Source organism: Onychostoma macrolepis, chromosome 06 (assembly GCF_012432095.1).
Source record: "Onychostoma macrolepis isolate SWU-2019 chromosome 06, ASM1243209v1, whole genome shotgun sequence".
Taxonomy (NCBI): domain Eukaryota; kingdom Metazoa; phylum Chordata; class Actinopteri; order Cypriniformes; family Cyprinidae; genus Onychostoma; species Onychostoma macrolepis.
The window spans coordinates 28,295,032-28,320,271 of record NC_081160.1 but is presented as its reverse complement, the minus strand read 5'-3'; the positions used below and the strand labels follow the sequence as shown (position 1 = coordinate 28,320,271).

The following is a 25,240-nucleotide window of genomic DNA, read 5'->3' as shown; positions in this document are numbered from 1 at the left end:
TGTTATTTGAGTTTTATTTATTTACAATATTATAGTATTTGTTAATATTTTGATTTCATTTTTATTAGTTTTTGTAAGCTTTATTTTTATTTCAGTTTTAGTAATTTTAATACTTTTTTAATTTCAAGTCACTATTTTATTTAATTTCGGCTTTATTTCAGTTAACAAAAAACTAATTTTGGTTTTAGTGAACTGTAACAACACTGGTCCAAAAATATTGAAATAAAAAGTACAATAAAGAATCACTATTAGGGCTGTATACTTCTGCTTCCAATAATATTTACGGATCATAATGTTATATAATACATGTTTGCATTTGATGTCATGGGCAAAGTCCAGTCTTATTTTTTATGGCGTAAGAGACGTGAGTACAGGTAAGCATATTCTCTGTTAGTCTTTTATGCAGTTTTATACGTAATGTAATCAGTAGTACTTGCATTGACATCTGTTTCACCAGCTGAAGCGTTGTTGTTTTCAGTCAAACAAATGCATCGATCTGAGAAACGGTTCGCTGTCCTGAATAAGTGGTTTCATGGGTTGCATAATGCAGTACAGCACAAACAAACAATACCATGGTTATACCATATGGAATATCAGTATGGTAATTATTAGTATCATGCTATTAAAAACAACAACATAGTATTGTTGTCCAGTACCATAACTGTTTCAATGCCACCATAGTTTTCTGTAAGAAAACAAAAAGTGATAATAGTAGTTCGGTGTGCATGATAATGTACAATTTTAGATGTTCATGTTTTCATGAGCTAAATTTGAAATATATTTTTCTAAATGCAGAGTTGTTTCGAGTCAGTTTTCAGTTTGCTTGCGGTTCCAGTAACAGTGATAAAGAGCTTGATGTACCTCTTAAACAATTTGGTAAGGACTAGAGGAGTTCCAGGAGTTTTGCTTGATTTAACATTTTGAACATTATATGATGTCTGGTCAGCTGGGATTTTTTTTTTATTTTTTTTTTTTTTTGCTGTATGGTCATGTGTCAACTGCTTCAGTTTAACTTGAAAAGGAAGTTAACAGCTGCTATCCATGTGACCAGACATGGCCGAACAAAGTCCAGCCAAAAAATTAAGGAAACAGGTCAAGGGGTTTCTTTGCGACGTGAGTCCCGTAAAAGACATATATTTTGATGCCGTTCTTCAACATGACGGTGGAAATAGCAAAGTTGTTGTCTTCAGACCGGAGGATCACATGCACTTCCACAACGCAGAAAAGACCCGGTAAATCTTCCTTCTTTCACAAAAATAATGGTTTATTGAGCTACATCTAAAGTAGAATTATTCAAACACCCATCCTGTTCATCTCTGTTTCCATATTTATTGTAAATGTGTCTAAACCATGAAATCCTTTGTGCAGGAGCTTAGTTACACTAGACGACGTGGTTTTACAGCCGTCTGTGGAGTCCAGCAGAACAATGGACGTCTTCTACACTCACAGCTCTAAAATGTCCTGCGTTCGCAACCTCGGAGAAGCATTTAACAACAGCTTTTCTTCTGGACCACAAGCTGTGCAATTGTCTGAACTCCTTAACCTACAAACAAAACCAAAGAGGGTAGTTAGTTTATAAGAAATACTAGTATCACAAAATTCTATTGTGCAGTTTTACAAATTAAACACATTCTTGGACAATGAAACCTACATCCCATTGTTATACAGCCTATATTTAAAGAATTAAAAATCAATGCATATTTCACTATGTTAGTAGTATAAGATAAAATAAAACTATCTATAGTATATTATTTCCTATTTTTACCACAAACAAACAATAAATACATAATAGCTTCCTGCATGTTATATTACTTTTGACTTAGCAGACATATTTTCCATTTAATAATAATAAATTTCAAACTGCTTTACTAATTATTTAAAGACACAATTATAAAAGATTGGGTAACACTTTATAATTGCACGCTATGAATCATTAGGTAAGCATTAGTAAATAGTCAGTTCATCCTTTATAAAGCATTGTCCCAACATTAATATTAATTAGTAAGCAGTTTATAAATACAGCTATAAATGCCTTGTTCTTGATTTATAAGCATAACTATTACAAAGGAGATTTAAAGGCTCAGTTATCTTCCTAACAGAAAAATAAACAAACACAACACAGAGGGATACAGAACTCAGAAATATTTATTTCAAGATGCAAATAAATAAAATGAAATGAAAGTGTACAACTGTACACTTGAATTTTTATTTTAGTTTTTTCTATGAAATTGCAGAGGTTTATTTTTAATTTTTTTATCAAGCGTAGAGTTGTACAGTTTGAAAAAATATTTCTGTGTTCTGTATCCCTCTGTGTTGTGTTTGTTTAACTTTTGTGTTTGGAAGATAAATTGACTATTTACTAATGCTTAACTAATGATTCATAGTGTGCAGTTATTATAAAGTGTTACCAAAGATGGTAAAACTACTAATTGTAAAGTTTTTTTTTTTTTGGTTTATTATACTCTGTATTACAATATCTGGACATTTACACCACCTAGATATTTTTAAATTCATAAAATAAGAAATACAATTTAATTAAGAAATTTAAAAAAAGGGAGAGGTGTATTCAAATAATTTTTTTTTTTTTTTGTGATGCATATGCATATGGCTCAAGTGTCAAGTCACTGAGCCATATGCATCTGTTTGTTTTCTGTATATTCCACAGGTCATCATTAATGTAAAGATTATCCAGGAGATGCGCAGGGGAAACTCTGTTGTATGGGACGGACAGAATCTTCCAAGAACTGAATATACTGTTTCAGATACCACAGGCTGCATGAGTCTAACGGTCTGGTGTGAGCACAGCATCACTGTCGGTGAATGGTACAACATCACAAATGTCTCTGTGAAAGAGTTCAGGGGCAAGACATCCCTATCAACTACCAGAGACACACAGATCATCAGCATCCCATCTCAAGGTACAGCAGCTGCTGATCAAGTGCCAACAGGAACTATCAGATGTGACATCATTGGTGCAAACATTAAAAATCTCTTGATTTGTCCTCATAAACATAAACTGAAGAGCATGACACTGTCAAGCCCAACTCTATATTGTATCTCATGCAAGACACATTATAAAAGCACTGCCATCATCATGAACTTTAGTGGACACCTTGATCTTAAACTAGAAACGGGAAATGTTGTGAAGGCAAGGATTGAAGACGAGGTCATAAGGTCAGCGCTCACAGTCAATCCCACTGCGTCACCGAAGGACATTATTAAGAGCTTCATTGATCTGCCAGCCATGCAGATCACAATTCGCGAGAACGTCATTGTAATGATGGAAGATGTTCCTCAGAAGACTGAAATCAAGTCTGAAGATGAGCTTCCTATTAAAGTGGAACCCGTGGAAGAATCTGAGTTTTATTCACCCCCGGATTATGGCTTTCTATTCAGTTCACAAGTCAGAAAAAGAAAATTTACTGACTGACTCGGATCATAGAAAATCATAACTTCCCATTACTGTATTATTCATAGACTTTAGATAAAATCAGAACAAAGACAGTCTAACAAAGACTACAAGTGTAAATATTTTAACATTTAAATACCTTAGATGAATGTTTACTGATGAATTAATTGATTAAATATATTATTTCCAAATAATTTCTAATTAACAATTGCACAGAGGTCAGCTACTGTTATTATTACATGGCATAGAAATAGTTTTAATGTTAATTTTAAAGTTTAAAGTTAATTGGTGGTGAGAAATTGATTGTGATGTTATTTCCCTTTGCATTAAAATTTGGATGATGATTGTCACAATCTGTAGATTTTATGGTAATTCGGAGTAATTGAAGACATATAACAGAGAAAATGAATGTGAACAAAGTTTTTTTTTTTTAACCATTTACTCAGAAAAGTTTTTTTGTCATTCACATTCCATATTCTTTATTTGCCACACTTACAAAATTGGCATCAAAAGTGAATATCGTCAGCACACATTTAGAGTCAAAACATCACTAACATTGTGATCGTGTCATCATTTACGTTTGGAATGATGACATATCAAATGATTGTATTTTAAACACCTGCTGATTAAGAAATTAAAGATGTTGAAGACAGTATTTGCTGACAGATACTTTGAGCCCCTTGCTGTTCCTGCAACATTCCCTATGGCAAACAGTGAAAGATATTCACATGTACATTACGAAACATTGAGACAATGATGCATTTTTATTTAAATTCATAACTATGTGTATAAGCTTTACTGAGGGAGGTTATCTGAGGTGGTCAGTACAGGACGGGGTAGAGCAAGGGTGTGTGTGTGTGTGTGTGTGTGTGTGTCTAATAGATACAACTTTTGTGAAAGAACATACAAGGAGTCACACACAAGGCGTGACTGATATTTAATCGTTTTGAACATTAAGAACAGTTTGAAATGATCTTAGATGAGCCTTCTCCTCTTGCAGTCCCTCTCCATCTGGTCTTCAGAGGCAGTTTTGGCTGTGGCAGCACCCAAAGGGGACACAGAGTTCAGCAAGGGGTCCTCAGACGCCTGGCCGAACAGAGCCAAGAGCATGGCCACACCAAAACCAGTGGCTCGCTCCCCCTGTCCACAATCCACACTGATCAATTATTAACACTTCTTGGAGAAATATGCATAATTTCAGTTCATGCTCAGTCTATACTCACAGCATGGACTGGTGAAGCGATATCCACATGTACCCAAATGCCTGGCCAATCAAAACCCAGATGAGAGCCAATGAAGAGGCCAGCACAGGAGCTCTGTGCATTCTCACGGTCCTGCAGACACACAAAATATTGACACTATTGAAATCGAAATTGAAATTTGTCTTAGGTTGTGAAGAACTGTAAATTCCAAATCAGAAAGCAATAAAACAAACTAAAAAATAAAATAAAAGTATGAAATAAAATGTATAAAAAGTAAAATAAAACAAACTAAAAATGTAAAAAAAGAAAAGGGTCAAATAAAAGAAAAAAAGTGAAATAAAAGTAATAATTAAAAAAAAAAAAAAAGGTAAAAAATAAAAGTAAAAAAAGACCAAAAAAAAAGTTTTTAAAAAAAGCTTAAAAGTTCAAAAAAATTCAAATTAAAGTAAAATAAAAAACAATGTAAAAATATAAAATAAGTAAAATAAGCAAAGCAAAATAAAAAAATTAAACAATAGAAATAAAAAAAATTAAAAAGCAAAGTAAAAAAATAAAATAATAATAGTGTACAATACACAGAATACACAAAAAGCTGTAAAAGCTAAAAAGTCCCTCATGTCCTAACGGTAAACAATTATTATGCACTGTATGCTGCACAATTCCAGTAACTTCCATCACTATTGTGAACCTTTGTGGGGACAAAGAAAAAATAAAATAAAAATTACACCCTCTTTATCCCCTTCCACTTCACACCCATTTCTTCCCCGTTTCCTCACCGCCACAGAGTTCTTCATGTCAGCCACGGCTGAGGTGAATTCACTGAAGTGAAGCTCGGGGCAGTAGACCAGAGGATGTGCCAGGTCTCCGCTGCTGCGGCCCGCCCTCACACAAGCAGCTTCCCACTGCTCACTGTTGGTCATCACAGCAGCGTGATACTTCCCCGTGGAGATTCCCTGCAGCGGGAAGCAGCAGACATTAAAGGAAACAGAAAACACAAGAGATAGGATGTTTGAGTAGTATGGGACATCATTTTATTGACTGGGAACTGGATTTAGAAACAATGATATATGATTCAAAACAACCGTTTTCTATTTGAAAACAATTTATTCTTGTGATGACAAAGCTGAATTTTCAGCATCATTAGTCTTCAGTGTCAGATGATCTGTCAGAAATCATTCTAATATGCTGATTTACTGCTCAAGAAACATTCCTTATTATCAATGATGAAAACAACTGTGCTGCTTTAAAGTTTTGTGAAAAGCTGTGATAATTATTTTGTTAGGATTCTTTGATGAACAGAAAGTTCAAAAGAACTTTATCTGTAAAATAAATATTTTATAGCATTATAAATGTCTTTACTCTCACTTTTGATCAATTTAATCCATCCATGCTGAATAAAAGTATAGTTTTTTTAATTTATTTTTTTATACATGTTGCTGTCTGATCAAAGGGAATTTTGGTCAGCACTAGCGACTAAAATGCATGACAAAAAACAAAACAAAAAAACCTTCCACAAAGAAGTGATTCAGTGGCCACTCTTCAAAAAAAAAAAAAAAAAAAAAGTTTCCAACACGTGATTATGAACACACAGGATATAAATATAACTGGGTTGTCAAAATCCAAAGTGCAACAGCCAAAAAGCAGTTTAAAACAGCAATACATTAGCTGATAAAGAGGGAACTGGTTTGAGTTCTGGAAATCCTCCAATTCCTCCTGATATCATGTGACACTGATTTCTCTTTTTACACTTCGCTTGAAAAGAAATCTGGCCCAGAAATCCTGCCTCAAACATATCAATATACAATATCTTTTTCTCAGTCAAAACCTGTATAGACTTGTACACAAAGAAGATGGAATGACTGCACTGAAACTGAATATAGAATTATCACCTTTTTACTAATAAGAGAAGCAAGCAAGTGCTTTCAGAAGATCCTCACACACTAATGTGTCAACAGAAACACACCTGAGCTCCGGTCAGCGTCGCCATGTCCAGTATGATGTCTGCAGAGAGATCTTTGTGAGCATATACAACACCATCAGAGAGCACCAGCCTCCCTTCAGCATCAGTGTTGTTTATCTCCACTGTTCTGAGAAACAACAGAAACATACCTCAGTTATAGGCAAACTGCATTGCTGGTTAGGACACACAGAAGATGTTGTCACTGGCACGCCAAAACTCACTTTCCAGAGTAGAGAGTGTGTATATCATCTGGTCGAGTGGCTGTAGGTCCCACAGAGTTCTCAGCTAGGCAGAAAACTGCATGAAGATTGTCCTTAAAGCCCTGAGACATGCAACAGAAGTCAATGTCAGAACTTCTAACATGAATTAAGGTTATTAACATCTGTTTTGTGCAATGTGATCACAAATACAGATGTAAACCGGTTCGCTCACACCACATTCAGATGAGGTCGTGGATAAATACAGCTAGGTCACATATGTAATGTAAACACTAATGCATCATTCATGCAGCGTGTAATCACTGCACCAAAACAATAACCTAGAAAAATGCTAAAAACAAATTACAGTTTAAACGTTCAGGGGTCTGTAAGATTTTTTTTAGGGACTTTTATTCAGCAATGATGCAATTAATTGAGCAAAAGTGACAGCAAAGGCATTTATAATATTACAAAAGATATCCATTTCAAATAAATGCTGTTGTTTTGAACTTTCTATTCATCAAACAATTCGGAAAAATACATAATGGTTTCCACAGAAATATTAAGCAGCCCAACTGTTTCAACGCTGGTAATAATAAGCAAATCAGCATATTAGAATGATTTCTGAAGGATCATGTGACACTGAAGACTAGAATAATGATGCTGAAAATTCACTTTGATCACAGGAATATAATAAAAAATAAATAAAAATAATAAATAAATTATGTACACACACACACACACACACACATACATATACATATATATATATATATATATATATAGGTGCATCTCAAATTAGAATGTCGTGGAAAAGTTCATTTATTTCAGTAATTCAACTCAAATTGTGAAACTCGTGTATTAAATAAATTCAATGCACACAGACTGAAGTAGTTTAAGTCTTTGGTTCTTTTAATTGTGATGATTTTGGCTCACATTTAACAAAAACCCACCAATTCACTATCTCAACAAATTAGAATATGGTGACATGCCAATCAGCTAATCAACTCAAAACACCTGCAAAGGTTTCCTGAGCCTTCAAAATGGTCTCTCAGTTTGGTTCACTAGGCTACACAATCATGGGGAAGACTGCTGATCTGACAGTTGTCCAGAAGACAATCATTGACACCCTTCACAAGGAGGGTAAGCCACAAACATTCATTGCCAAAGAAGCTGGCTGTTCACAGAGTGCTGTATCCAAAGCATGTTAACAGAAAGTTGAGTGGAAGGAAAAAGTGTGGAAGAAAAAGATGCACAACCAACCGAGAGAACCGCAGCCTTATGAGGATTGTCAAGCAAAATCAATTCAAGAATTTGGGTGAACTTCACAAGGAATGGACTGAGACTGGGTTCAAGGCATCAAGAGCCACCACACGCAGACATGTCAAGGAATTTGGCTACAGTTGTCATATTCCTCTTGTTATGCCACTCCTGAACCACAGACAACGTCAGAGGCGTCTTACCTGGGCTAAGGAGAAGAAGAACTGGACTGTTGCCAAGTGGTCCAAAGTCCTCTTTTCAGATGAGAGCAAGTTTTGTATTTCATTTGGAAACCAAGGTCCTAGAGTCTGGAGGAAGGGTGGAGAAGCTCATAGCCCAAGTTGCTTGAAGTCCAGTGTTAAGTTTCCACAGTCTGTGATGATTTGGGGTGCAATGTCATCTGCTGGTGTTGGTCCATTGTGTTTTTTGAAAACCAAAGTCACTACACCCGTTTACCAAGAAATTTTGGAGCACTTCCTTCTGCTGACCAGCTTTTTAAAGATGCTGATTTCATTTTCCAGCAGGATTTGGCACCTGCCCACACTGCCAAAAGCACCAAAAGTTGGTTAAATGACCATGGTGTTGGTGTGCTTGACTGGCCAGCAAACTCACCAGACCTGAACCCCATAGAGAATCTATGGGTATTGTCAAGAGGAAAATGAGAAACAAGAGACCAAAAAATGCAGATGACCTGAAGGCCACTGTCAAAGAAACCTGGGCTTCCATACCACCTCAGCAGTGCCACAAACTGATCACCTCCATGCCACGCCGAATTGAGGCAGTAATGAAAGCAAAAGGAGCCCCTACCAAGTATTGAGTACATATACAGTAAATGAACATACTTTCCAGAAGGCCAACAATTCACTAAAAATGTTTTTTTTTTTTTTATTGGTCTTATGAAGTATTCTAATTTGTTGAGAATTTGTTGTTAACATGCTTGGATACAGCACTCTGTGAACAGCCAGCTTCTTTGGCAATGAATGTTTGTGGCTTACCCTCCTTGTGAAGGGTGTCAATGATTGTCTTCTGGACAACTGTCAGATCAGCAGTCTTCCCCATGATTGTGTAGCCTAGTGAACCAAACTGAGAGACCATTTTGAAGGCTCAGGAAACCTTTGCAGGTGTTTTGAGTTGATTAGCTGATTGGCATGTCACCATATTCTAATTTGTTGAGAGGGTTTTTGTTAAATGTGAGCCAAAATCATCACAATTAAAAGAACCAAAGACTTAAACTACTTCAGTCTGTGTGCATTGAATTTATTTAATACACGAGTTTCACAATTTGAGTTGAATTACTGAAATAAATTAGCTTTTCCACGACATTCTAATTTGAGATGCACATATATGTATGTGTGTGTGTATATGTGTGTGTGTGTACATACACACATATATATATATATATATATATATATAGAAAAGAGTTATTTTAAATTGTTAAAATGTTTTGAACTATTTTTATCAAATAAATGCAGCCTTGGTTAGCACTGAAAGATATTTCATTGAAATACATAAAATTTTACCTACCCCAAAATTTTGAGTGCTAGTGTATACATGTCTTCACTGAACACATTTGGAATACTGACGTCACACACATTTACATGTGAAATGAGACACCGTCCCATAAACAAAATATTAAATGGTGACTGCAGACATATTAATACCAGGTGTAAAGTGCAAGCCGTCTTGGCTGCCCACTTGTGATCAGGCCACCCGAGACTGGGGTTAGGACCTTTAATGTAGATAAGTTTAGAAGCCAGTGATCTGTTAGCTATCAAAATAATCAGTACCTGTTTAACAGTAGCTTTAAAAGCTCCTAAAATGGCTGCGGCTCCTCCACAGTCTCTCTTCATTCCTGGCATTGTGGTCTATAAAAGGGACAAAAATAAATTGAGCAAACAACAAATAAGCCTAAAAGGAGTCAACATACAAACTTAACCTTTAAGAAAAAATGATACTATTATTGAGCGTTCTGCCCATCTTTTAATCCATTAGGCAGACAGTATGGTGCAGAATTTACTTTGCCCTTGATGCTGAGACCGCCAGTGTCGTACACAATGCCTTTGCCCACCCAGGCAATGGTCTGTGTGGCGCCTGAGGGAGTGTGGCTGAGCACAGCTAATGCAGGAGGATGCTGGGCAGCTTTACCAACTCCATAGATACCTAAAGAGAGTGAGATTTCGCACACATGAACATATGCACAAAGGTAACAGTCATCTGGTGTCATGCAAAACAAAATGCATTTTCAAGTTTAAAATAGCGTGCATGATTTTTCTTTACGTGCCAGAAAAACTTAATCTGGAAGAAGAAGCACTAAGTCTGCAGTTCTAAAATAGCACATACATTCGCTCATCTTGTGATGAGAATGCAAGCTCATCTTTTTCATCAGAGTAGAGATTGTTGCAATCTGCTTACTTTTTAAAGAAGAAGCTTAAGATTACCTCCAAAGCCCTTTTGTTTCAGTTCCTCTCCTCGAATTATAGTTGGAGTGATGCCTAATTCATTCCCCACTGCCTTGATTTCCTGCAGAAGATTGCATAACGTATCATGAGCAGAAAAGCAATTTCAGCATGCTTTCTCACAGCGGTGTTGTTAGAGTTAACTAAAACTATTAAAAAGTTTTTGTTAATTGAAATAAAATAAAATATAAATACTAGATGAAAAACTATCAACTTAAAAATCAAAAAGGAAAACATTTTCATTCTCCATTGACAGATTTTTTTCTTCTTGTTTTAAGCATAAAATCTGAAATTTGTTCAATTTTTCAAGACAAAATTTTACATTTGCATCAAGTAAATGCATCTTGATTTAAGGATGTTTAGATATTTGTACTGAAAAACGCTGAGGAAGATATTCATTTTTTGAAATGCATGCAACATTTAGTGCCATAACTTTACGATTTTAAGACTTTTCTTCTCCGATTTAAGACTTTTGAGTCTTATTTCCCGCCTCTCAGATGTGGGTATCTCTGCTGCTGCTCTTTCTTGGTTTTCTTATTTCTCTGACAGACAGTTCTACATTTCAGTGCAGGATTTGCGATTTCCTACTGCCTATTTGAAGCAAGGTGTCCCCCAGGGATCCGTTCTTGGCCCACTACTATTCATTATTTACATACTACCCCTGCATCAAATCTTGTACCAACATGCCTTTAATTACCATTTTTATGCTGATGACATTGAAACTAGGCCTACTCGATCCACTCAAGTTGACAAAATCTCTGCTTGTGTGCACACAATAAAAGATTGGCTATCCTCTAATTTTTTAAAACTAAACATTCCTAACAACCCTCTACATTGCGAGTAAACCACTCGCATATGCGACTAAATTTCACTCTGGGCGACTAAATGATGTCTAATATTAGCCACTGGCTAATAAATTATCAGATTTTACTCGCCATTGTGTGAGTGGGAGGCTAAGTATAAGTTAAGCACAGATATATTTTAACTCGCCGAACACTCTGACTGACCGCATCAGAGTTTCACTCTCCGTCAAGCAAATCAATTCGAGCGAATGCACACAACCTGATTAATATTCATTAATCCAGCAGCTCGTTAATCCTTACTGCGTTTTATATTGTTCTTATTAGTAGAATTCATAGTATTATTATCTTACCAGTATTATTGTTAGTTTTTTCCCCCATTTTTTTTTTTTACAGAAACACAGAATGAACACAAAAAAAAAGCACCACTACCAGTCCTAAGTTTAGTTAAAATTACTAATATGCATTCATATATGGTTACCAAGTTTTAATTCAAATTACTGAAGTTTTATGATACTTTATTATCATAATATCATATTATAATGTTTGACTGACTGATGTTGAGTGTACTTTCAGATATTTAAAAAGCTGTGCCATTTTACAAACATATACATATATATATATATATATGTGTGTGTGTGTGTGTGTGTATGCATGTATGCATGCATGTATGTATGTATATATATATATATGTGTGTGTGTGTGTGTGTGTGTGTAACCTTTTTTTCTGAAAATTATCATTTGCACTCAAGACACTGCCCTTTTTTATTCTACTTTAGCTTATTTATTAGTAAGCTTGTTAGCTAGCCTATTTATTTTATAGTTTTGCACGGAATTACTGAGTGGGGGATGTGTGTAACACAATTTTGTTTTATGTGAAGCATAAAAATGACAAATAAAAGAATCTCAATCTTAAAACCTGTAAACTAAAATAAATTCAAATACTAAAACTGAAATAAACATTTCTATTAAGCTTAACTGTATTAAAAAATAATAATAAAAGTGACAAAAGCACATAGAAAAAAACTACTAAAACTTACACTAAAATGAAAACTATTCAAAATATTAATAAATACTAGAATAATATATAAATAGTACTGTTTCACAAAAACTGCGAGTAGAAATGCTTGCCTTCAGGAAGTCATCAGTATTCATTTCGCTGCATGGAGTGTCCACGATTCGAGCAGCCAGACGAACTCCATCCGCCGCACTGGCAAAACACTGGAAACAACCACTTGCACATTCAAATGGATGTAATATAATGATGCATAATCATAAATTATCTAGTAACCAACTTAATCAGAGGCACAGGAAGGTAGCTTTGCACACTTTAATGCTTTACCTCTAGTGTGGAGACCTCCAGCGGGCCGTTGTCCTGACCCACAGTCACAAACTCCACAGTGACATGCTTCTTGTCTGTCCTGCGAGATGATGTTGAACGGCGGGTGAAGAGCGGGAAAGCTCGGGCAATGGCACACGCTGATGCAAACATATCAGAGCGTTCACACACCATCTGAAAAACGAAAACAAACCCACCATTTTAGCTAATGTCAAATTTGAAGAAATGTTTCAAGTTGAGCTGCATCAAATAAATAGAATAGAAAATAACTGTTAAAAATCTAATTTTAACTTTAAAGTTCTGTGGCTGTATTTTAATGTTCACCATTTCATTCCATTGTAAATAGCATTACTATAAACATGATTTTTACCTCTTTTCTTTCTTTTTTTTTTTTTTTACTGAGCGATGAAATTTCTCCAATCAGACTGTGGTATCAGATTTAGAAGACAGATCAGTAACTCATGTAATTACACAAAAAGAAAACCGAAAAAAACAAAAACAAAAAAATTATATTTTTTGTCAATTTGTCATATTTTATATACTTAACATTTTTCTTAAATTATAAATAATTTGGATATAAATTTGGATAAATACAAATGTTTAAAATAAATCTCTCACCACGGCTGCATTTATTTGATTAAAAAAACAAAATGCAGAAAAACAGTAATATTGTGAAATATTATTACAATTATAAATAACTGTTTTCGATTCGAATATCTTTTTAAAAGCAATTTTTTCATTTGATAGCAATGCAAAATTTCAGCAGCCCACCCTGTTCCTTCAGAAATAATTAAATGCATAATTACATATGAATTACAGTTACAAATCCAAAAAAACAACAACAAAACAAATCATGTCGGATATGGTTTTAAAAAATTAGAAACTTAACAAACATGGTATATTAAAAAGTGTTACTGTATTTATATAACAGTGAAGAGATCCAGAGATTGTATGCATCACATGGAAATTATGAGAAACAGAAAAGGGAAATAAAGACTAACCACTGAGACACATGCTTTCAAGACCAATGCAGTCTGAAACTGCCGAAATATTTTCCAGGTCCATTTGAACAAAATAAGAGTTCTAAGCATATTAATAATAGTGTGAAATGAGACTGACCACAATGCATCGGTTGTTGCCGGCGGGCAGGCAGGTTCGGACAAGGCGGGTGAGGAAGTGTGCAGATGATGGGCTGTTGTGACGACTGACTCGTGATGGAAGGGCTGCCACGGCTGCAAAACTCAAATACAGCGGGCAACTATCCGTAGGGTTCGGATTCAGAGAGGCCAAGGCCGCCTGCCATATCTGAAAGCAAAAACAGACACAGCACACATAAAATATGCAGCAAAAAGTTATAGTACCATGCTCTATTGTTTGCCAGTGCACCTGACACCTAATATACATTATTAAGTAAAATAACATGCTGATCATAAATGCAATAACAGCAGGCAAACTAAACAATCCAGACCATCAAGTCTATCTGGAATTCTTGCGCTGAGGATAATTGTTTACTTGACTAAGAGTTTCCTTAAACTAAACAACATGATGTGGCTGACTTAAGAATGTTACATATTAAACTGCACATATTAAACTCCACTGCACATATTAAACATAAAAAAGGTAACGTTATATCCAAAATACTATGATATCGCTATGATACTTCAAAGAATACCGTGGTACTTTTTGTTAGAGGAAAAAAATGATGACCGTGAAAAGTGTCGTTTTATTGAAATTTGTAACGGTTCTTCTAGAATAATAATAATTACTTATTTCGTTAAACTCATTTTGTAATCTTGACGTTTCCATCAGTAAATGCGGATTAGAGGTCTGTTACACAACAACAGTCTGAAGAGGTAGATTTCTCTCAACCTTTAGCCGGTAAGCTAACGTCAATATGTGTTTACAAGCTCCGTTACGTTTTATTTAACGTTACGTACCTCTTTGGTGACCACCGGCTGCAGTTTTCCTTTCACCTGGGTCCAGTTGATCTGTTGCAGGTTAGCGAGTTGGCCGACGATGAGAACCGGGCGGTTCTGCGGCTCTGAGTCCGCGGCAGAAGCCTTGAACTCCAGCAGAACGTTCGCCATCTTCCGCCAGAATGAGAGTCTCTTCAGAGGGAAGATGCACTTTGACCTTCCGCTTCTCCTGCCCGTCTCGCGAGCCCTTGTGCTGACCGCGCTATTTAATTATTTATTTAGCTAACTCTAGATATTTATTTCAGGTTTTCGACCAAGAGAGTGCTTATAAAACGGAAGAACGTATTACTGTAATAACCTTACTTGAAGTATCTTGGATTACCAGTGGTGTTTGAATATGGTAATAATAGTTCATTACATACGAATACCAGAATCAAAGCACCACATCGTGTTTTATCACATAGCAAGTGGCATTAACACCTTTGTAAGTATGACCAAATACAGTTTAACCAAATCACATTTTTATTGAACGATTAGAGAAAAAATTTTTTTATAATTTTTTATACATACCTTACATTTATGGCTCATTTAGTATGATGTGAGAGCCCTGAACTAAGCAAAAATATGCAACTGTGTGCATCTGATGTTATTTACATGGCCAAAATGTAAAATGAAATTACAATAGCTTATAATGCAAATCAGTGAGAGTTGATTAATACAGGCATTTTGTAGATGGTGCACAACAGGATTTTCAGCAAAGTTTTGATCATGTTGGTAATTTAGAGGCTTTAGAAATTCATATCAAATGTTATACAGTCAGCTTTATAGGGTTAAGCAGAAAATAGTGAAATTAATTTTGATTGTTTTAGTTGAGCGAAAAATCATGACACAGTCCTACAGTATTTTTTTAAATAACTAAAATATATGTATCAATGCCTTTATAAAATACTACACACCATTCATCTTTATATATATATATTTGTTTTAATTTCATTAAAAACCTGTTCAGCGTTTACAGAAGGTTCAGATAGCATACAGTAGTACCATAATGGCAGAAAAATATTATATTCACACTGGGTTTCATGCCAAAACCATGGAGTAAATCACATGTAATGGATTTAAGCCTTGAATGAGCAGTTATATATTTTTTTCAAAACCTTCTAAAATAAGAATAAACAGTCTCTGTATTTATAAAATAATCATACAGTAGTGGTGCAATTACCCTTCACAAAAGCCAACAGGAATTGATTTTTGAAAGGACAGAAAAAAGTAAATCATTACAATACACAAAAAAAAAAAGACTCTGGACTACCAATAGACAACAATAGAACTCCATAAACTCTGTACACATTTGCATCTAAAATAAATAATTTCATCTTGAACAGGGAACAGTAGTTGTACAGTCAGTCAGCAGACCCGACTGAAGTTTAAAGTTCAGTTTAAGTTCAAAGGTCAGACTGAACGATACGGTAGTGACAACACCAGCTAATGAAACGGACAAGAAAAGCTTTAAAAACATCCAAGTTCAGCGCACAAATGTTCACTCTTTAAGGCAAGGAACAGAGTGAAGCAAAAAATCTTGATGAATCACTCCTGCTTTTCACTGAATAAATCACTGAAATGATACTGATATAATGACAACAACTCTGCCATTAAAACGTGGACAACTACATGATGGTGCATAAAACGCCTCCGCTGACGTGAGCAGAAGAACTAACGCTCAGTCATGGACACTCATAAAGGACAATGTAACATTCAGCTCATTCAACACGTCATAATCCCAATATTACACATTTTATCACACAAAAATTATAATTTTTTTTTTAAAAACTGAACATGGTAAATGTTTTGAGTACACTTGCCTCAGTCATTAAATTCCTCCATGGTTGACTGGAGTGTCAGTGCTTCTCTCTCACACACACACACACATCCCAACTTGCAAGCAAGGTCTGATTCAAAAGGAGCTTATGACAGGTTTCATTGAAGATGCTCACACTGATGTTGATTGAACCCAAGGAAGTGAGTGAATCTTTAGAAAACACGTTCATGTGACATTTAACCCAATATTCAAAAGAATAGGCATCATGAAATTATTTTTACAACCATTAAGCTCATTCCGCCCTAAAGTCTCAGTTATTTTAATGTATTCTAATTTATTTTCCATTATTATCAATGGTGATTCCCATTAGTTTTGCACCAGTTATACAGTAAAAATTACTGTAATACTGCAACTGTACTTTTTGATTTAAAATAATTTAATTCTGCATTACAGTAATGAGAGTTGAGAGGAAAATGTGCAAAAAATACTAAATAACTAAGGAAAATGTGGAAAAATATGAACAAAGCTTTTAGGCAAAATTATGTGGTGAAATATGACCTGGAAATTCTTTTGAAATTCTTTTTTGAATTCATCCAAGCAGATAAGATCATCTTCCGAGCATAACTTATCTTTTCCCATTATCTTCCTGTTTACTCTTCAGATGAGATGACAAGGGCAGTTGAGATGAGCATGCTGCCATATCGCATACACACTCCTAATTACTGTGCTTGTGCAGGAAAAATGAAGACAAATGGCCCTCTGAAAGAAACTGGAGGACATGAACATCTCCAGACACTGCACTCGGTAGCCAGAAGGGGGCGTCCTTATTTGCTTCACTTTGTGTAGTATTTTAAAACTTAAGCACCTTCCAAATTTTAGACAAATTTTCCACCCTCAAACAATGGTGTTGAAAGTTAGCATGCATACCCACTCACGCACACATCAATTTCTCTCATACAAACAGGTAGTTCCCTCCTAGAGGCCATGGAATGATTCACCTAAACTTTGTCCCGAACAGAACAAGTATTAGAACAACAACTATGACAAAGAGAATTAAAATGACCAGCATCTTGCGGTTTTTCTTCTGGTACTGTTCAGCCTAAGAAAGGAAAGAGAAAAGTTTGAGTGCACTTCCCATCTCTTTTATGTAATATTACTTTTAAAGTGTCATGTGGATATTGTATGTACATTTATATTACACAACAAATGACTGAAAAAGTAAGTGTAAGCAATTACAACCCTTGACACGTTGCTTAACACATCATCAGGCTTGATAAGAGCCTCACCTTCTGCAACTGCTGCAGCCCCTCGTCTGTTTTGACACAAGCTTGCTCCACATTGAAGTCGATTCTGTCGAGGACTGTGCCCTGCATTAAATTTACATTGACATTAACAATGCATATTTTAATTTGCATATTTATGCAACCGCCTCAGTCAAAGCATAATATTCATTTTGTGTAGGAACCTAATTTATTTATAATCCTTATTTTTATTAATTAATTCTTATGTAATTCATATTAAATCCGTTTAAATATATAACTAAATATATAAAAATGACATCTGCTCTGTTAATTTTTTTTCCCATTAAGAAGCACACTGACCTGTTCAACAACCATTCCAGCAAGATCTCTAAATATCTCATTAAGGTCAGAGATGGACTGAACAATTTGTCGAATTTCTCTCTCTCGCTCTTCTACCAGTACTGTGTTTTGCTGAACCAGCACTAATTGGTCATCTGTAAACCCCTGAAAGAGTGAAAACGACAGATGTCAACCATGTACTGAAAACAAAATGGTATTACATAACAAAAGCTGCAATGAAATGTAGATTACTTTTAATATTTACTAAATTTGAAATAATCGTAAAATCGATCAAAACTTGATTTAAAAAAGTCTGTAAAATTAACATGACTTCTTGATTCTGTAATCCCATTTAAAAAATAGTTAAAAACATTAATAAAAAGTAAGTTAACACACTAACCAACAGTTGACCCAGTATGTATGTTACTTATAAATACCAGGTAATGCTAATTTTACATACAGTACGCAGTGACATGACTTGAATATGACAGTAGCAAACTGGATATAACACAGCATAGTTTATTCGCTGTCAAAATAAAAGCTGCTATTGGCCAAGCCAAACATTTATCGGTCAATGCAACTACTTTTAAAAATCGCCCACTGCACACCAATATCTAAATGTTTGCTGAACAAAAACAAAAAAAGATTAATTTTATATTATGGCCCATATTTAAATAAATGCATACAACATTCACAGGGACATTAAGCAACAAAATATGACAAATTAATTGTAAATGTGCTTCCACCAATGTCAATCATTTAAAGCAACATCGATTGGTTGACACCAATATAGTCACCAATATGGAAACATGTATGTAGCATACATACAAAAAACATAATAATAAGTATTTATAAAACAGTCTCACTCTGTCATATAGCGCAATATCTTCATCTTCCTCCACAAGAGGACCGGAGTCAAAAAAGTGCTTGGATCTTTCTTCACGGTTTTTCATACCTATAAACGAAAGCAAGATGCATCAAAGATTTGTCAAAAAAGCTAATGTTCCTATATTGATTAACATAAATCTTGTGTTTGCATACACTTACGTTTCAGGTAGCTTGACTGTGTGTGTCTGAAGTTGATTGACAGTTCTTGAAGGCTCTGGGCCAGTGAGGAGACCACATTGGTCAACAGCCTGTTTTCTTGCTCTGTACAATGACGGCTCTGAGTCTGCAGCCCAGTCACGGCCCGCTGGCACCTGTGAAACATCTACACACACACATATGCAGACTCACTACAACTGCTGAAAATTGTTCAGTTTTATGATGTGTGCTTTGATTAATTGCTGTAATTTTTTCTGTCTGTCCACTTCAGTCTCTTTAGTTATAATAGATGGCACTGTAATAAAACAGGATTTGTGTGTGTGCTATTATACCTGTGTAACTTCCTGTGTAGTGATCTCGATGGCGTGCTCCTCTTCGCTGCTGTCATCCAGCGTGGGCCGGTTCATGTGTTTGTCGTGCAGACTGGCCAGTTCCTTCATCTTCTGACGAATACGTGTGATTTCATACTGAATCTGCGGGAACAAGGACTTCACTGTTCACTCTGTTGACGATGGCCAGAAGTCTTATTTGAGCTAAGACTACGTATGCCAATGACAAATATCTATATCTAGGTTCAAAATAAATACTGTTGATTAACATTAAACATAAAATTGAAGTTTAACATAAAAAAAAGTTGAAAAGAACAGCATTTATTTGAAGCAGAAATCTTTTGTAATATAATAAATGTCTTGTCCAGTTTTGTCACGTCACTTTTGAATTATTCTTTTTAATATTGTAAATGTGTTACTGTTCATGTTTTTTTTTTTGTTTGAACAAACTAAGGGGTGAGTCTAAATGATTACTGGTAATTCATAGCATGCCACAGATGCTGCCGGTAGAGCTTAACTTGTTTTGAAACTGGAACATGCCTTTAAATGTCACTAATCACTTAAAACAAATATCTAATAATTACCTCATCCACTTCCTCCACCCATTTAGGTGGGAGTCTCTTTGTGACACCGATAGCAGCCTCTGGATCCAAACTGATGCCGGACACCAGGGCCATACGGTCATCAGCCAACTAACCAAATAGAGAGAAATGAGGGCAAACATCACATTTTTGTTGATAAAATCTGTGAAATTAATTCTAATACAGTAAATGTAGCTATATGAGATTATTATTGGTAGCTAAAAAAATTATTGGACAAAATATTTCATGAAAACTGACCAATCAGCGTGAAGAACAACAGTGTTCAAATTTTGCACAAACTGACCTTTTACTAAGCCCCGCCTTAAAAATGGCACAGACCAATCCTACTTTATCCTTCTATTGTTCCATCATATTATCAGACAAGCTCTTGCTCTTTTTTTAATGCAAGTCTATGGAAGGTGTGTTTTTTATGGTTTTGAAAGCAATTGTACAGAGAAAAATTAATAAAAATCAATAAAATGTTGTTAGGTCACTTAAAACTGTAAATCAGGAAAAAATCAAGGGGGCGGAGCTTAGCAAAGGAACGCTAAAACATCAAGGTTACCTCATCAAACTCCTAATGTGATAGGAAGAGCCCAGCGATGTCCCATCCAAGGAGAGGAGAGATAGCAGAGAAGGGGAGGAACATGAGGAGTGAGAGCAGAAGGCCGAAGACAAAAAGCAGTGATCAGCATCAAAAAGACTGACAGCAGGACTTGGACAGAACTGGACAAATCAGGAACAAAAACCAATAAATGCAAAGTGTTCTTAACTGAAGATTAGGCTAATTCACTTATATGCTAATGTAGAAGACAGACATACATACAAAATATACATGTGCATATGTTTTTTCGTTGCCAGGTAGGTAAGATTTGTCCATTCCAGCCCAATAACTCCAACATCTCAATCCTACTGCATAATTGTACTACTGATTCATAAATTCACTAAATAAGATATTAGGTTTGGAAAAACAAACACTTTGTGATGTTACTGAATTTATAAAATGCAATAAAAGATTAAGCTGGAAGATAAATCCTATTTTTAACCCAAAGCAACACATTGACATGATTACTTTAGATCTGAGCAATGCACAACAGAAGATTCTTTCAGGATTTTGCAAGGCAGAGCAAGAAGTGCTTAGCTAGACCACAAGAAGTACAAACAGGGAAAAAAATCAACATGCAAGCAGATGGTAAGGAATGGAGCCACTACACCAGACAAAACACAAGCAGGCATGATATATGGTTGATATAAGTTCAGAATGACGTCCGTGCTAGTAACACCGAGTTAACTTCAAATACTGCACTGACAGACATACAAAATCTGTCTGTCAGGACCCAATCAATACTCTATAAAGATACTGGACCATTTAAAAGCATGCTGGGTAGCAGGCCGCCCACCAGCATCAAAGAGAAAGAAAAATGTGATGCATAGCTTATCTGTAGGAAAGATCTATGGAAGACTGGGAGACAAAACATACTGGAGTCTCGTTTTAAAATGTAAAAACATAACTAGAGCAAAGTATACAGAGAATCAAAGAGACTCACAAAAATATTTATAGCAATAAAACACCACACTACAGTTATGATGCTTGTAAATGCATAAAAATAAGGTATTACAACAGCTTAGAGGCATTTAATGAAAAGTGATACATAAAGGCATAAATTACGGTTTTTAACCTGGTTAACCAATCCAAAATATCCAGAATTGATAAATATTTCATTCCAAATTTCAGGAAAAAAAAGCTAACCTAAACTACCGTTCAAGGTCTGGGGTAAGAACAATTTCTGAAAAAGAAATGAATAATTTTATTAAGCAAGGACACATTAAATTGATCAAAGGTGACAGTAAATACAAAAAAAAAAAAAAACATGTATATTTCAAAGTAAAGTTGTTCTTTTGAACTCTCTATTCAAAGCATGCTGCAAAATCAGTGTTTCCACAAAACATTCTGATAATATTAAGAAACGTTTCTTGAGCAGCAAATCAGCATATTAAAATGTTTAAAAAATAAAATAAATAAATAAATAAAATTAACTTTCTGAAGGATCATGCAACACTGAAGTAATAAAACAGTTATTTTAAATTGTAATAGTATTTCACAATATTCCTGTTTTACTCTATTTTTTATCAAATAAATGCAGCCTTGGTGAACATAAGACACTTAAAAAATTGTTTTTTTAAATCATAAAAAACCAACCCCAAACCGCTGAACGGTAGTGTATGACCATACAAAAGCCAATGAACTTCTTTTATAATATAAGTAGGCCTACTTAATTTTGTTCCACACACGGTATAAATGGATCATCATAAACGAAAATATACAGCTGCCTTCATATTTCAGAAAGGGGCCCATCATATTTTAAGGTCCCTGGCATCAAAACGTCCCGCACTATTAAACTGAGGAACTAAACGTCCGAAAAACTAGCACGATCATCACCTTTTAGTAATTGCATTGCCATTCCCGTGTGTTGAGGTAAATCAAAATGCGACTGTATGAGAAGTGTTTGATGAACAGCTAGCCGGTTTGTACAGACCTGCCAGCTCCTCACACGGCAAACAAAACAGTAGAGGTTTGTTGGACAACCGACTGGGCCGACTGACATCAACAAACACCACTAGCTAGGGCTGTTGTCTAGCTAGCTCAGAATCACACACACACGCGAAAACAATCAATTCAGACAATGAACGTTAGACTCACCGCAGCATTGCTACGTGTATTCAGGGTACGACGGGGGTCGTATGTACTCACTTGCTCAGCCAAAATCTGCCGGTTTTGGATTGCATTGTTCCGCATTAATAAGAAGGCATCGGTCAGTCGCCGAGTTGCCATGGCTACGCAATACAAGGCGACAGTAAAAATGAAATAACTGCGAGCTGCCTCGATGGCTGTCTTGAGATTAGTTAACGTTACTCAGCTCGTCGCCAAGGCAGCTGGCTACTAAACTAGCGAGCTAGCCTGCAAAACGGCAGGCAGGCTCGCCCACCAACTCAGCCTCCGCTTTCGAGAGCTTTCGGCTCTGTTTTAGTCCAAGACAGTCCTGAGTCTGTATCCTGCAAAGTACCACAACATTACAAGACCGATAAGCCAAGTTCGCAGCTCTGTTTTAGATAATGGATCATCATCTCTGTGACTTCCGTGACGTGGAATACGTAGACGTGACCTCATAACGAAACTTCCGCTTTAGGCAATGAATATGCAAAAACCAGAGACGTTATTATTTATTTCGACTTTTATTTTGAACATGGTAGTTTTACTTAAATTGCATATTATAAAATACATTTTGTAATATTTTAACAATTTGATTTGGCTTTGTTTATTGATTCTCATATATTAATAATACGAAAATGTATTTTATTTTTATACTGTATCGAAAAAATACAATCAACAATAATAATAATAAAAAAGCAAAATCACAGATGCTATTTAGACCTAAATAAATTTTCATTTTAAACCTTATGATTTTATTTAGTAAATAATATATAAAAGCAAAATTAGCAAATCTAAACAATGTTTTAATATTCAATTTTTTATTTATTTTGGGAATGTTTTATTATTTAGTCGCTTAAATGTAGGCTATTACTAATATTAAAAAAAGAGTTGAATTTAACTGAAGAGTATGAACTGTAAGTGTTGTCAATTAATTTTGTCTTTTATTTCACTACATTTTTATTTCGAGAATATAATAATGAAAATATTAAATAATAATATCTTAAATTATTCATTTTTGTACTATGGATGGTTTTTGTTTGTATGGTGTTCTTCATCAATAATGAATGTGAATGAAAAATAGGAATAGGGTAGATTTGTAAACGTAAAACCTATGTATTTATTAGCCAATAGCCTAATAAATAAATGTAGGCGTAAACTGTAAACAACTTTATCCTTCAAACAGGAGCATAGAAATAATTTTGTTAAAAATCCATATTAAGTGAGGATTTGGGGTTGTTTGCTGTTGTATTCAGACTTTGATCATAGTGTTGGGTCTGTCTGGAAAAAAAAAAAAAAGCTGAAGAATGTAATGTTAAACTTTAAGCACACTAATTTTTAATTAGCATAAATTCTCGCTTCTGTACTGTTACGGCGACTCAGAAGGGCCATTTGGCATTTCCACAATTTGCATTAGAAATGGTCTCATTTGAAGTTTCACCACACGGCGGCAGTGTTTCATACCTGAAAGATCACGCGCACAATCTGACATCAGTGTTGACGTTGATAGTGAAAACGTCTGCATGAACGCTTTCAGAAAACGTTTTACTCCAGATGCAGAAAACGTATGGATGTGGATTAGCTGGGGACCTGTTGAAGGGATAACTATGATAAAATAGCTTTCTCCAGTGGCTGGGTGGGAAGTGACAGACTTTGAGCATTTCTACATTGCTGCTGCTTTTCCCACGTGGAGCAACAGAGGAACTCAGTCATTTATCTCACTTAACCTGACACTGTCTAAACCCCATCTGTGAAAACTGTAAACATGGCTAGTCTGGTCCGTCCGTCCGTCCGTCATTTCTGGTCACAACATTCCCATACTTCCATTTGTGTTTGTTCATAGTTTTGATGATTTTACTATTATTCTAAAATGTGGAAAATAGTCATAATAAAAAATCAGTAGGTGTGTCCAAAGGTTTGACTGATAGCTTGCATATACAGAAAGAAAGAGAGAGTTTCCAGCTTTACTTTCCATGTGCTAACCAGTGTGACGCGCCAAATCTGCTGGGTTTACGTAAGACAAACCCACCCCTGTTGACCTGCTGTCTATATAACTTAGAAGCATGTGTCTTAGGGCGACCCTTCAAAGATGTTCTGCAGTACTGGTGAATTTATTATTGCATACTGCCAACTTATAACAAGCTTAAAAAGCACCCTACTGCCACGCTACATAAAGAAAAACTGTGACTTCCTGCCAAACGAGCAGCAGCAGCAGCCAACCCCACAGGAACATCATTTGAAGCCTCCAGTGATATGTGTGAGTGAACAGCTGGAAGTTAAACTACTATCGTAGATCCAAGATTACAGAATATTCTGGAATAGTATAGCTTACATAATAAAATTTTAAATAAAATATAAAGGCCTAATAAAACAAAGTTGAGGTTGCAGAATGAGAAAAGACAGATATAACTGGAAGGTTTATATAACATGAACATGAGCAGACAACTACAGAATGTGTATTGCATATAAAAGTTCATAAGTGGAGAGCACGGTGATGTTAGAGAGGTTAACTGGGGCTATAAAGCAGACAAAACCCAGCAGTGTTTTACCTCATCTGGACAGTAACAGAAAATAAAGGTTGTGACCAAGAATAACTAGCAGGGATTTCACAAAAAGAGCAGCTGTGTAACCCAAATCC

The 25,240-nt window shown here is 35.3% G+C and overlaps 3 protein-coding genes across 7 annotated transcripts; 1 reads left to right on the top strand and 2 right to left on the bottom strand.

The window, feature by feature from the left end:
• The first annotated feature begins 369 nt into the window (after positions 1 to 369).
• On the top strand, positions 370 to 4,072 carry si:dkey-249d8.1 (uncharacterized). The gene is made up of 5 exons (XM_058778402.1): positions 370 to 374; positions 796 to 876; positions 1,052 to 1,232; positions 1,369 to 1,564; positions 2,666 to 4,072. Exons 3-5 carry the CDS (start codon positions 1,054 to 1,056, stop codon positions 3,428 to 3,430), a joined length of 1,140 nt encoding a protein of 379 aa, XP_058634385.1. The 5' UTR covers positions 370 to 374; positions 796 to 876; positions 1,052 to 1,053; the 3' UTR covers positions 3,431 to 4,072.
• On the bottom strand, positions 3,864 to 14,772 carry npepl1 (aminopeptidase like 1). The gene is made up of 12 exons (XM_058778396.1): positions 14,561 to 14,772; positions 13,743 to 13,928; positions 12,627 to 12,797; positions 12,416 to 12,505; positions 10,467 to 10,548; positions 10,046 to 10,188; positions 9,816 to 9,893; positions 6,793 to 6,893; positions 6,575 to 6,698; positions 5,388 to 5,564; positions 4,633 to 4,743; positions 3,864 to 4,549 (listed from the first exon to the last, which is right to left on the bottom strand). The coding sequence occupies exons 1-12, from the start codon at positions 14,708 to 14,710 to the stop codon at positions 4,385 to 4,387; spliced, it is 1,578 nt and encodes a 525-aa protein (XP_058634379.1). The 5' UTR covers positions 14,711 to 14,772; the 3' UTR covers positions 3,864 to 4,384.
• Positions 14,773 to 15,242: 470 nt separating this feature from the next.
• Positions 15,243 to 23,071, bottom strand: stx16 (syntaxin 16). Of its 5 annotated transcripts, none has more exons than XM_058779973.1 (9): positions 22,594 to 23,071; positions 20,458 to 20,469; positions 19,896 to 20,003; positions 19,315 to 19,455; positions 18,986 to 19,148; positions 18,805 to 18,893; positions 17,960 to 18,103; positions 17,645 to 17,725; positions 15,243 to 17,457 (listed from the first exon to the last, which is right to left on the bottom strand). In XM_058779973.1, exons 1-9 carry the CDS (start codon positions 22,723 to 22,725, stop codon positions 17,353 to 17,355), a joined length of 975 nt encoding a protein of 324 aa, XP_058635956.1. In that variant the 5' UTR covers positions 22,726 to 23,071; the 3' UTR covers positions 15,243 to 17,352. The 5 variants fall into 5 exon arrangements, with proteins under 5 accessions (XP_058635956.1, XP_058635958.1, XP_058635957.1 ...); XM_058779975.1 differs by having other exon boundaries at positions 15,244 to 17,457; positions 22,645 to 23,070; XM_058779977.1 differs by having other exon boundaries at positions 15,245 to 17,457; positions 20,458 to 20,618; positions 22,645 to 22,663.
• Positions 23,072 to 25,240: the final 2,169 nt, after the last annotated feature.